This window comes from Chlamydotis macqueenii, chromosome 3 (genome assembly GCF_036417535.1).
Source record: "Chlamydotis macqueenii isolate bChlMac1 chromosome 3, bChlMac1.mat, whole genome shotgun sequence".
NCBI classification, from domain to species: domain Eukaryota; kingdom Metazoa; phylum Chordata; class Aves; order Otidiformes; family Otididae; genus Chlamydotis; species Chlamydotis macqueenii.
This window is the reverse complement of record NC_141558.1, coordinates 37,444,755-37,458,423: the sequence shown is the minus strand read 5'-3', so window position 1 is coordinate 37,458,423 and position 13,669 is coordinate 37,444,755. Positions and strand designations below refer to the sequence as shown.

The 13,669-nt window shown below is 37.8% G+C and overlaps 1 protein-coding gene across 4 annotated transcripts in view; it reads left to right on the top strand.

Annotated features, from left to right (window-relative positions):
- UBE3D (ubiquitin protein ligase E3D) overlaps positions 1 to 13,669 on the top strand; it is an 85,599-nt gene that overhangs the window by 21,112 nt on the left and 50,818 nt on the right. For 3 of the 4 annotated variants that reach the window (XR_015258261.1, XM_086745590.1, XM_086745589.1), the window contains exon 8: positions 3,103 to 3,272. The exons of the other annotated variant lie outside the window; for it this stretch is intronic. Coding sequence is in view for 2 of the 3 variants with exons in the window: in XM_086745590.1 (XP_086601716.1) it covers positions 3,103 to 3,272 (170 nt within the window). In the remaining variant the exon portion in view is untranslated. The remainder of the gene's footprint in view (positions 1 to 3,102; positions 3,273 to 13,669) is intronic. 4 annotated transcript variants of the gene reach the window in all.

The following is a 13,669-nucleotide window of genomic DNA, read 5'->3' as shown; positions in this document are numbered from 1 at the left end:
GAACTAGCTGACCTTTAAGTTCCCTTCCAGCCCAAATCGTTCTATGGTTCTTTGGTTTATGGAGTGAGACTAGGTTGTAAAGTGCATTGAAAGTAAGGCAACTTGTATTTCAGGAGTAAGTGGAGAGGGAATGGGAAGATATCCCAAGAAAATAAGTATATAACAAAATAGAAAAGACCTATCGATCAGATACTGATGCTTGGACCATGTCTTGGAAGGCATGAGCAGAATAAGTTTGCATTTGTCAAGGTTGGAGAGGGGGACGCTGCAGTGATCAGGATGTGAGAAAATGAGTACCTTGTTGAAACTTAGTTACCCAGTTCTCTTAGAGAGCTTTACTCTTTGAAGTATGAGGAAACCACATCTTTAGCTGAACAGCCTGAATGTGAGGACAAAGAAGCTGTAATGAAATATGTTTGCGTTACTGACTTGTGTGATGATGCAAGTAATTATAATGTCTGCAATAACTAAGAAAGAACTAGCAAGGAAGAACAGGTTTTTTTTAGCCATGTTAAATTCAAATTAATGCTTAATTGTCCACAAATTGATGCTGGAGACAGGTTGAGATTTCAGGAAACTGGGTCATAGAATGTAAATCGAAGTATTTCATCTATTTGTATCAAGTGCCAGGAAGTATAACTGAGATTTGTTGGAGTTTTTCTCCTAAAAACGTCTTTGAAGCCTATTGATAAGGTGATTTTAAAAACAAAACAACAAAAAAAACCAACAACAAAATACCACACACTTTCTCCTGATGCTGTCATTTTAGAAAAGGTCATTGATTTGCACCTATGAATGAATTCTAAACTTTATCTTTCTAGAAAGGTTCTTTACTTACTGAAGTTAATATGACAGGAATTCAGTTGTGCAGGCACTGCTGTACGAAGTGGTAGAGAGGAAGGAAAGATTCTACATTGTGAGTAACATAGTTGAAAGCAGACATCAAAATTTGGAACTACGTTAGTCGGAAATAACATGTATAAACTGCTTTGAGTCAACACACCGAATCTTGGTGAGTCATTGTTCATTCTGACCAAAAGCAAGATCAAAAAATAATTAATGCATGAGGAAAAGAAAAAAATATTGCCTAACAAAGCAAGTGTAGTTCCGAAGTTGATTTTCTCACGGCCAAGTGTCCCTCTACCTGTAAATATTCATTTGCTTTCTCTGTATTGTGTGTGCTAAATTATTAATACAGATCTGTTGCATTGCCGTTGAGAGAAATATATACTCTGAAGAAGTGGTAGAATGTTATTGTCAGATGCCACATATCAACACTTGTGGTAGAGGGAAGTACTTTTGAAATGGACCATGTTGCCAATGAAATGGTTTGGTTGTTTTCTCTAAAGAAAGGTAGCAGAAGGATTCAGAAAGGAGGAGACAGCTATTGCTGCATTGTTCCCTAGACTAATTTGAAGGATATTCCCCTTCTGAAAAGCATCCCAGGAGGCTCATTCACAGGGACGTGTTAATAATTTCAAACGGAAGGAACTCCATTTAATTAAAGCTAAGCCTGTTGGCAGTGGTGTGCGTGTATAGGACATTTCTCTTTATTCCCCATATTCTCCAACACCTCTTCAACACTTGGCTTGAAGCACTATGTGTGATGGTCCTAGCTGATGGAGGTATATTTTGCAGTTTAGGCTCTGAATGTGTACAGTGAGTTACCAGAGCAAAACTGATGAACAGCCGCTTGCTAAGCCAAGTGCAATTGCTTGTCATCGTTTATGTGCATATGCTGAAGTGATTCTCCTCCTCCCATCCCCTCCAAGATATCTTTATCAATATATCTCATTCCTCTTTTATGAAGCTTCCACTGTAATGTTCTGAGCCTTATGCTCTGATAAATTGTGACTGTCACATTCAATTACGACATATACTATGGGTCCTGTTAACAGTGGTTTTCTCCCTCCATAGGGGCTATCATATGTCTGCTACCTAACATCATGTAACTTGTTTTACTTGAAGCTGATTAGGTCATGAGAAGCAGAAGATTAGGGAGCAGCACTGCATAAATCCTGTTTTGTATGATAAATATTTCATATATAAACATTTCATACAGGCTCAGGACTTGTAAAAATTTATTTCCATTGGTAACTCACATCATTTCACTACTGCAGGCTGTGAATAAAGGAAAAGCCTGACTTTTTTTTGTACAGTGCTTAGCATGAAAGCCTGGAATCCAAGTTGGAACACTGATGCACAATCACACAAAGATTAAATAAGATCCATAATGTGATAGAAAAAGTTCAGATTTCTCAAAACTGTCCCCAATAAATACACCATGAATTGCTGTGAGCGAGTAGTGCTGAAGAATGCCAGTTCCAAATAAGGGTCTGTTATAACCTTTTGTAAATCATAGAATCATAGAACCATAGAATAGTTTGGGTTGGAAGGGACCTTTAAAGGCCATCTAGTACAACCTCCCTGCAAGGAGCAGGGACATCTCCAACCAGATCAGGTTGCTCAGAGCCCCGTCCAACCTGGCCTTGAATGTTTCCAGGGATGGGGCATCCACCACCTCTCTGCACAACCCCTTACCACCCCCATTGTAAAAAATCCCAGCCTTCCTTTTAGGCCATATTAATTATTGTCTTTTTCCTTGCACATCTTAGCTCCATCCAGTCATAACTATCACGCTTTTTCTGAAAATCCTTAATTTTTGGCACTTCCAGTGGGCAGTCATTCAGTTCCCTGTCTTTAGCCCTCAGTTGTTCAAAACCATATGCTCAACTAATTCATAAAAATTTATGAAATTAGAGAAATAATCCATTTGGTACTGAAACAGATGACTTCAGACCGGTCCTTTTGTTACTGTCAAAGGGAATGTGCTGCAGACAAAAAAAAAAGAGGGAGCTTCACAGAAATAATGATCTTAAGAGTGAGAGAGAGAATCAGGCATCAGTTTATTGTATTAACCTGGTTTTCTCCACTAGAGGCTGTGCAGACTGTGATGAATAATAAAATGTCAATTTATGTCTCTTAACACTTTGTTAGAAACTTCGTAAGAATGTGGCTTTAGTATCAGCTGATTTAGGATCAGAGTAAAGGAACAAAATGAAGTTGATGCAATTGACAGTAAAATTATTTCTTCATTTATAGATATGGCTTTTAAATTCTGACACATTGTTGGTGGAGTCTTTAGGAAGTTCCTCCCCCCGCAGTGTTTTTACACTGTTTGGAGATACTTTCTTGCCTAGCTCTGGACCAATGGGAACCTGGAATGCTGTCAAAGTCCTTTACCAGCCGTGCATTAAAAGCAGGAATAAGGAGTAAGTACAGCCTTTTCTGACCTCAGGTTCTGATCTTTGAGGTGTATTTCTTTGAAATTGCATACCTTTCTTTTTTTTTTTTTTTTTTTTTTTTTTAAGCAAAATGCCAGAGGAATAGTATTTATTTTTTGTTACAGCCAGAGAGAATCTGGTTGTTAGTTTTTTGCACCTTAATATTAAAATGTAGAGCAAAGAGTTATGTTGTTTCTAGGGGCACATGTGGATATCTTAGGTGTATGATAGAAATGTTGCATATAGTGTATCCTCAAAAGGAAAGTCCTCTCTAGATGTGATTCAGAAGGTCATTGAGTTATCAAATTAGCCTCTCTGTGTTTAACTTAAACTTGCTTCCAGCTGAGTAGTGGCATTATTTCAAAAAGAAATGTGTCCCTGGGAGAAGGGGAAAGTGAAGAGGCGAGGAAGGTGGTTGAGTACAATGCCATATAAATGTTTTTCTTGGATGTATCCAAGTCTACTGGAGCCCTTATAAAGGAAACATTTGATTTCAGCAAGCTTTGAAGTCTACATCATGAAAAATGTATATTACCTAACATGTTAAAGCCTTTGCCTGTTGGAGAGCAAAGATAAGAGAATATGCAGTGGGTCCAGTGTTTTCAAGTGATGGAGTATGACTTTAGTGTGATTTTCTGCTTTTGTTTCTGTAGTAATAGAAAATAAAGCATTGGGTTTGTACAGGTCACACTGAAACAGTGGTTTGATTTTGTTGTTTTTCCTTTAACCTCTTGGAAACTAGATGACAGATTTAAAGAGGTATGGATGTATTTAAAATTTATAAGACACTTCCTCCAAACTTAGTTACTACACAACTAATTTATAGCCCAAGAGCTCATAAAAGTACAACAAAAATGTTTTCTCACACAGACAAGGAGACGTGCATATGAATTTAAATATTTTCATAGGAGAAATACACACCTTACAAGAATGTGTGATTCATCATAGCATTTCTCTTGAATGTTGCCAAGTGTATCCTTTTAATTTTTCAAACAGATCCAGTACTAAATAGCTGAAATAAACTCTGACATAGGGAGAGAATGCAGAATTCTAATCTTTAGAGAAAAGATTGTACTACATTATTAATGTTATTCATGTAAGAGAAAAAAATTACCTTTATTAATGTAGTAGCTTCCAAAGTTGGCACTGGAAAACCTCTGTGATCTAAATGTTATTTAGTGATCCAAAAGACATCTTAAAGTATTATCATTTAACTGCTTATTCTTAAATGGGAGATATTACAAGAACCACTATCTGCTCTAAAATGAAAGATACTTCACTTTCCACTTTTAAGTCTTACAGAAGTGTAACTTACAGTTTTGCTTTTTGAGTTTCAATTCTTTATCACTGAGAAAATTTAAACACATATTCACTTTGAGATGTTATTGAGATAAAAGTCGTATCTACTTAGTCACTTACCTAGCATTCACAAATGCCTTTCTTGAATGAGTTCTCAGCAGTAGAATTTTACTGTGAGATTATATTCTGTTATTTCCATTTCCTCAGACAGACTTGTTACAAATCACTTGTTTCTGAAGATTACTTTCTATTTATCTTGGGATTTTGCAGTGAGCAGAAAGCACAACTGAGGTTTTAATTCTCCTCTGACAGTAATTGACATCTTCCCTGTCCAGTCCCTGGACAATTAAAAAATGGAAGAGAAAGAACAGGGGCTTCTTTTTAAGGCTAAGAAACCAAAGTAACTGTTGGTTTAGTATTGTTTTCCCATGTCTGTATTTCTAGTAAAGAACAGTAGAACAGTAAGAAGGACATTAGCACTTCAATCTGTTTCCACTAACTCATTTATCAGTTGGCTTGAAGTGCTGTCCAAATCTGTGCAGTAAGACTGAAGTCTTTCTGTATTGAGTGGAAACAAAAATATCAAAACCAGTAAAACTGATTTAATGCAATATATTTCCATTTAGATCTCTAATATTATTTCAAGAATTCTGAACAAAGTGTGATTTCTTGAACAGTGCAAGTTCCAAATGCTTTAGATGTTTACATTCCGATAATAATTATAATACTTACCTTTCTTGCTTCTGCACACACACCTACCTTTGAAATAATGCAAAGGTTTCAGAGCCCATGGTCTGCTCCCAGTGAGTAGGGAGTGAGCAAGGAATACCTCCTGCCTAGGAAGCAGTCAGCAGGAGGTCTGCTTGTGACCTGGACCCCAACAGTTGCAAGGGATAAGTGTGCACTCCAATATCCTGTTGCATGCCAGGGAGCCTCTTCAGATGTTGTGAGCTGCTGAGTACACTTGGGTCCTGTCTGATTCCCTCAGTGCCAGGATCTGATCTGTGCCGTGGGAGGGGAAGCATCTTTCTTACCTGTGGGCACAGCAGAGTCTGTGGTGGGTAGCTAGACCACAGGTTAAGACAAATCAAGGTAAACTAGAAAGAAGAGTATTTATTTGTAATATTGAAATGTAATAACATAATCACACATTTGTAAAACATGAGTTAAGAAATGAAAGAAAATCTATACTTGGTCTACTTACACAAGCATAAATCTACTTTGAGATAAATACGTGATCCCATGGTAGCAGTCGAGGTGTCGGGCTTTGTGAAGTTCTCCCCTCGCAAACTGCCTCTTCTAGAGAGAGCCTGACAGGGATTGTTTGATAATTCCCATTCAGGCACTCTCTTTTTGAAGCAGCCCTTGCGTTCAGATTCCTTGGTATGCACTTGAATATTTATCTTGAGGGGAGCATAGCAGCTTTTGTAAGTGATCTTTCTTTTCAAGACTTCTAGGATGTCAGGAGAAATTTACGGTCTCACTCCAAACCTCATTTTATTCCTTCTTTATTCAGAGCACAGTTTTGCAATTCTTCATAATTAACATAATACTTATTTCACTTCCTCAGATACGGAAGGTTTTTTTTCCCCCTTAAACTAGAAATTATGTCCTGTGAACAACACCATGCTTCAGTGAGCAACAGAATTCTCTTTTTTTTCCTCCAGTAACTCACTGGCGTGACTATCACTGTACCTTATATTCAGTATTACTCTAAATGTTAACAATGCAAAGGAAACAAACATTTAAGTGGGATACCTGTTAGTGGTTCATTACTGGCTGCTGAGTGATACCAGCCACAATGATAATTAACCTGTTCAGAGCGATAGCTGTTTGAGGGTGTCTCATCCCAAAGCCTGCTGTAACAAAAGTGTGTTCTGAGTTAGGCTGAACGTTGCTGAGGTGATTACTCCTTGTGTGATGTCTGCCTTTTCATGGACAACATGCTGATCTGTGTTTAATTTCTTGATCTGTGTTGACCATCAGATCCTTCCCAGTAGATTGCCATCTAACAGGCAGCCTTCCTCTCTGTTTTTGTGCAGTTGTCCTTTGTCAAATTACATACTAATTTTGTTCAGATTTCCTGTTGGCCATGGCCATTTGTGATGTACTGATGGCCCTTCCCAGCTTCCTGTAATCTGTGAATGAAAGAAGCATCTCTCTTGTTCCAGTCTCCAGCAGAGTGACAGAGATATGGAATAGGACCAAACTAAGAACATGTCACATGGAGCCTCTCTCCATATATCTTTGTTTTGGCAGTGAATTATTAACAGTTTTACTCTGGGTGTTTTCTTCTCTGTATGTTCGACTGCGTTGCTTAAGAACATTCAGTGGATTTTAAGGCATTGTGAAGTTAAGATGTGGTTAGGTATATCCAGACATGCTATTTATAGTGTAGCTCTTGGCATTTCTCCTTGCGGAACCCTATTCCTCTCATCTTCCTGAGGGCCTTTACATGTTGTATGGATCTGTATCTTACTCTTTCACCTGTAAAACAGGGCTAGAAACACTTAGGTGTGTCTTACATGTGACAGCATGAGTTGTGGGTAGATCTGTCTACACTTAGGCTTACAGCCCTTGCGGGAGCTTCATGAGCGATCCTTCTGCCACAAATTAGTTGAAATGATATACTGTCATTTCTTGTCACTTGTGAAAGAACTATATTAAGAGTGTAGTTGAGAACCATTAGCGAAAGATGTGTCATGCATTGTCTGCTCCGTCCTTACTTAGATATTTATGGATGATATGTATCTGATTATGTTGGTTCCCTCCACTTTTCTCTCAGCAAGGCTCATTTTCTCCACCTACAAATCTGCTGTGCAGACAGAAGAGGTCTTCCTTTCAAGTAACAAGTTCTTGGCAAATAACACTTTATGCAAACAACTTTGCCGGGAGTGATAATGGTAAATACTGCTGAAGTGAAAGTGTTGTAAAAATGTATGAAGAAAATTGAAAATATGGTTACATGGCAATTGGACTATAACTGTATCTCAAAAAATGTATGTGAAAGTACAGTTAGAGGAAAATTACACTTTTCCCTTTATAGTACTGTGCTAGGCAAAGCTTTGTCAAAAAGTCATTGATAGCTTTTTACTTCTCATATGCATTTAGAGTATCTCTGAGTGGCTTATAGCTTTTGCAGAAGCCTTCCCATATGTAAGAACTTGTTGCTTGTCATTTGAGAATTGAAAAATGATTTCCAGAAATTGTTAATTTTATTAGCTTATCGGGACAGAATAAGCTAGCAAATTGAGTTTGTGGCTGAAAACCTGGAGTTTTTGAGTCCCAGTGCTTTTATTACAGTCTATGTATAGCAAGCCGTTTATGAAACTGTTACTGATGTATTCCAGAATATTGTTTATTTGTCCCAAGAATGACTTTTATTCTACATATGACTCTGGAGTAATTCATCTCATAAAAGCACTGAACTGTGTCCTATTTCACTGATTGTTGTATGTCTGAAATAGAATGCCTTTTCCTAGTGTTTCAGTAACTCTTGCCTGTAGAAAACATATGGGAGCACACAGGCTGAGAGTTGACTGACTGAGGAGTGACCAATGTTCCACTGCTCTGTGCTCTCTTTAAGGTGATTTCTGTAGTATAATAAACTCCTTGTGCTATACCTGTGATGATTAAATGAGTGGGTGTGACCGTAAATGGAGCATGAAGGTTCTGTTTTGTTTCAGATACTTTTTTTATGTTCCCTTGAATTCTTTCATGGTGTTAAATTAAGAGAACTGACACCACAGGCGGGCTGGGTTGCCTTAAAAGAGCTGACTGAGCAGTCAGGCAAAGCTTTTTGAAAGATGCAGTCTGATGCCAGTCAGGGTTTTGAGACAGGAGGTAAAAAAAGAAATGCTTTTCAGAGTTTGATAGACGTATGGAAGCTATAAGCCTCCTAAACTTTGAATGCTTGGCTGAAGCTTGGAGGAAGAGATGAAAGCTCCATCTGAAAACTATTATTTTTAGCTAGAGATCATTCTTCAGAAGAAATAACTGTCTTTCAGTACTGGTAACAACCTTTCCCACCTCTAGGAAAAGATGTATGCAACTTTTAAGTATAACTTTCAGGAGAAATATCCTGACTTTCTCATTTATTGAAACTAGACCTGCCATGAGCAGCATCCTTTTATGGTAGTTACTTAAGAACTTCATTATTCCTAAACACAAGTCTGATATATCTTTCCAGCTCTTTGGAGCTGTTGTATTTTTGGCATCTAATCTTTCCAATTTTAAATAGTCTTAGAAGTACTAACTGAAATAGAGAAAAATGTTGGAATAAACCCTTTGCCTACTAAATAAGATCTCTTGTATTTCACTCAAAAATTTTGCTCATGTTATCATTCCATCTGAGCTTGTTGGCTTAGACTGCCTTTTTTGCTCATCTTCTGAATTTTAGCATTGAAGTCAGAGGAGGCAGAGTTCCAATTGTTTTTTCAAAAGTGGATTTACAATCCCAAATCACTTAGCCATTTGTTAATAATCTGACCAATAGCCTGCCTTTCTTTTTATGTAGCATGAAAGATGCTGATGTGTCACTACTCATCTTGCAGGCTACGGCTGCTGTACTCTGCGTTAGAAGTGTTAAATGTTATGTACATTGGCAATGTAAAAATACGAAATTGACTGTAAGTGCTGTTGCTTTAGCTAGTTCTAATGTTGTAATTTTTTAGAAAAAGTAGATACATATGCTATTGAGGTCTTATATCTCATCTAATATCCTTTTGAATCAGTATTTGGGATTCTGTAATATAGTAGAACAAAAAATACAATTCAGGCTTGTATATTTGTTTCTGTATTATTTTTCATATTTATTTGTGAAACACTAATTCAGGCAAGCACAATTTTGGTAGTTCTCATGTCTCTAGTTCGTACTGCTGTAGCTCAGCTCTTTTGGGAATCTCAGGATTGGCAACGAGAGAAATGTCAAGTTGAATGGGAAAAAATGGTGAATTAAAAGCAGCAAGACTGTCTGAAATGAACTTAAACGTTTAGGCTGAAAGAACTGCATGGCCAGGTAGTTAATTCCACTTCTACAGGATGATAAGAGCAGTGTACCATCTAGCCCAGTATCTACCTTCTAACATTGAGAGGTGTTCTTTAGGGTAGCATGTGAGCCCCAGCACTTCCTTGCACTGCTCAGCTCTGTAGTTGTTATATTAAGGATGTTAGAGGGTACAGCCCTGCCTATTTCCTTTACTATCTGTTCATGCATCTTTTGACCATCTATTTGAAAAAATGCCTTTTGACCTTACAGGTGCTGTCTGCCTCCACAGTCTCTTGTAACAGCAAGTTCCAGAAGCTCACTACTGCTGTGTAGTACTCTTTTAATCTCCTCCAAAATGATTTCTTGCTAGGTTCAGTAAGTTGCCTCTAGATCTAGGATTGGGGGATTTAACGAACAGCAATTCTGCATTCATACTGGCGAAATGGACATGGAGGTCCTAAACTTTACACGGGGATTATAGCATACAGCATTCTTGCTAATTACATTTAGGAGTTAGATTTACTGGACAGTTTGCTGGAGGGACAGTAATGTCACACCTATTCAAGTCTTACTTGACATATATATATTTCTAGTATATTCATTTTGCTTGACTTCTAACACTACTTTTATGAAAGCCAGATAGCCTACATGTGATAATGATGATCTGTTGAGGATAATTTTATAATCGTAAGCCAAACCATAGCAGCTTTCCACTTACAGGCTTACAGTTTGTTTCTCATAGACTTTAAAGACTGTTGGGTCCACTTGGTAGGTACTCAACTCCTACAATGCCTTTTAAATTACAGGGTCTATTTGAGCAGGCAAAAATCCTATAACGAGCCAGGAGTGAAAAAAACAAACTTATAAAAGCCTGTTGGACAGATTGCTGTCAAGAGCTGCTTAAACCTCAAAACTTAATTTAATGAATTCTAGGATCTTGGGCTGTTTTAAATTAATTAGCATTTGTTGTTTCTTTTGTATTTCTCCATGACAGACTGCATCAACTAACAATACATGATTTAGGCCGCTAATTTTACTTGCAATACTTTTTAAATCAGCAAGGCTAAAGCAAATTGAGAGCATATGACTTGAGACCAAGGAAGGCTAATTTGCGAAGTTGTTCAGGATATTTCTGTTTGTGCATGGCAACAATAGGATATTGCTGTTGGTTGCTTATTTTGAATGCTGTAGCATCAAGGATAAACAGAACGAGCTATTCTTACATTGGCTCCTCTGAATACTGGCCTTAGGCTGTGAAAATAATTTACGTAACTAATAGGCATAATAAGTGATGCCTATGTGGATATGAATATTTGAGGCAGAAGAGGAGGAGATCTGACTGGAAAGATGGAAGGTGTTCAAGGGAACAAAACTGCTGCAGAATTATAGAAATTCAGTCAAATATATTGCTGAATTTCAGTCAAATATATTGCTGAATTTCAGTCAAATAATTGCCGAAGGCAGGACTATTAGATCTACTGAGAAGTGAACTGTTGGATTAACTGCGCCCATCTTCCCTGTCTGTATGGTTAAAAGAGTATTAAATTTGGTTTACATTCTTCCCAGAGTGTATGCATTATCATAATACCTGTTAAGCCTTCAAATTTTTCCTTACTTCACAGCAGCACTGAGTGGATTCTTATGTTAAAGAGTTCTCCGTAGTCCTGGAGGCAGGAATACAGAAATCACTGAAGTGCTTCTGTGGGCTCTGATTTTGCTGGCTTTCCTGAAGAAAGCAAAATTATACAGTGTCTTGCTGAAGATGGTTCTTAAGGGAAATGACTGAAGCCATGTGAGTGAACTGGATATCCATGTCTCCAATGCTGCAGCTGGGATTTTTCAGCTGGTACTGATGGGCAGCTGCATAGTATCAGTAGCAGAACCAGCTGGAATTGGGTTTTAAACTAAGCACAATTTTTCTTTCCCCTGTAGACATTGATTTTTCTGAACCTTCCAAAACTGTTTTATTTTAGTATGGAAATGTTGCTGAGGTAGTTGCACTTTCGTAGGTACTTATTTTTCCATATTTGTTGTTTTTCCAACTGTCCTGTGCTTCCCATGAAGCAGTACAGTTGAGCAATAGAGTGTGTTTCCTCATTTTTGTCCAAAGTTGGTATCTTGCGATGGAAACAATTTTATGGCCTACAGAGAACACTACTGAAGCATTTCTAAGTATTTTTTACAGTATTTTTTCCAGATTTTAAACTTCCTCCTGAAGTTGGGAAATATTTTTTAGCTGGAAAAAGAATAATCCAGCATAGTTTTGACCAGCTGAAATTAATACTGGTGATGCAAAGAATCTTCTGAAAAAGGGACTTGAAGGGGGCTCTAAGAAAAGCCATCAGATATGTAATGATTTAGTGCATTTTGAATGTAATACCATTACCAAATGTGAGCTTTACTGGTTGTAGTCATACCTAAAAAAATCTGTCAGTTGATATTCTCTAGTTCTTGTTTTCAGCTCTTTGCATATTATTGCTGCAAACTGATGTTCAGCTGTTGTATTTCAAAGAGAAGTGGCTGCATGTCATGAATATTATTAAGGCCTTTAATTTTTCAAGCATGTCATGATGCTTAAGAAATACAAAACTCTTGTCTGAGTTGAGGAATTTTACTGAAAACTATATTTTGTTTTCCTGAAACTGATTAAACTCTCACTGGCTACTGCAAGAAGAAATCAGTTACTAAGAAGCTGTTTTTTGCCCCCCAACAAAGCAATTCTGCAGACACTTTTAGCACCTCTGCAGCTCTCCTTTAGGCATGAGACCATTGAATTTAACACTTGTGCAGGTGAGTTTCTTATATCACCAATTATGTCTGATGCAAGTCTAGCTTAGCAAATTACTTCAAAAACATAGTGTAGTAGTGGGTACCAGATGACTATAATGTTCATTGATTGCCTTCAGTAGAAATTGGAGAGAACATACAAATATAGTTGATTATGAAAACATTTAGACTGGAAATTGGAAGCTTTCTAATATCAGAGCAGTCAGGTTCCTACAGAGCCTTCTAGTAGGAATAATATTGTCAAGAAACAGAATTGCTTTTAAGATGAAGTATGATAAAACTGTAAAAAGGAATACTTCCACACGATGCCTATTCTTGCAGGGAGATGAGCTTTTTGCCTGGGAGATGCCTTCAAGTTCCATTTTCCAACTCTGTCACCGACTTGCAAAAAGACTTTCAAGTTTGCCTTCACCATCTCTTGCTCTCTAGAAGTTTGTCAGTGATGAGTTTGCACGTAGAGCCACACTGGTACCACAGTCTTGACTGTGCTGCTGTTCAACAATTTAGTAATTTTCAAGTGTGGCATTATTTCTCTATCTATGGTCTGTTCTCCTACATCTGAAGTCCATTCTAACTAACTTTATTTGGAAAGGATTTATGGTACTTCATATTCAGCTGTCTTAGTTTCAGCTGTTGCATCTCCTCTTTGAACAAGGTCATCTACTCAAAGGCTTCTCTTCTCACTGAGCTGGTGTCTGCGACTCAGTCTTTCTATGCCTACTTTACTTCCTTTCGTCAAAGCTGTGTTTTAGTCTGTCTGCAATATCAAATCCTGCATCAGCATTGACTTAATTTGGCTAAACCTAGATGTAATCTTCCATATAAATCTTCTCTTTCTTCCTTTTTTCTTCTGCTCTTGCTCATGTCCAGAACTGAGTTGCCAGACTGTATGTCTCTCCTTCTTGTTCCTTGTGCTTCTAAGCCGAGACTAGGTTTCCCTGTTTCTTGATCCATAAAATTTTAAGAAATCTCATAAAAGTAAATTAAAGAGCCAAAATAATCTGCATTCACTGATCTGATTGTGTTAAGGCATGGGTGTGTGCCCAGTGCAGCCTCCACAGTGCTGTCTCGGAAGGGTTGATGGCCTCTATGATTCCTCCAGCTCTGCGTCATGTCTGCAAGAAGGACAGCAGAACTCCGCCTAAATGCTGTGGAGGGCTTCATCAATGTAAGCATGGATTATACAGACAATGTTAAATCTCTGCCGTAACGCAAGGGGAAAGCTTAAGAATAGCTGAAAGGGAAAACTTGGGGAATTAGCTCTGAGGAGAAGAGGTGTTAAAACAAGGGACAGTTTTGTGAAGGATGGAGG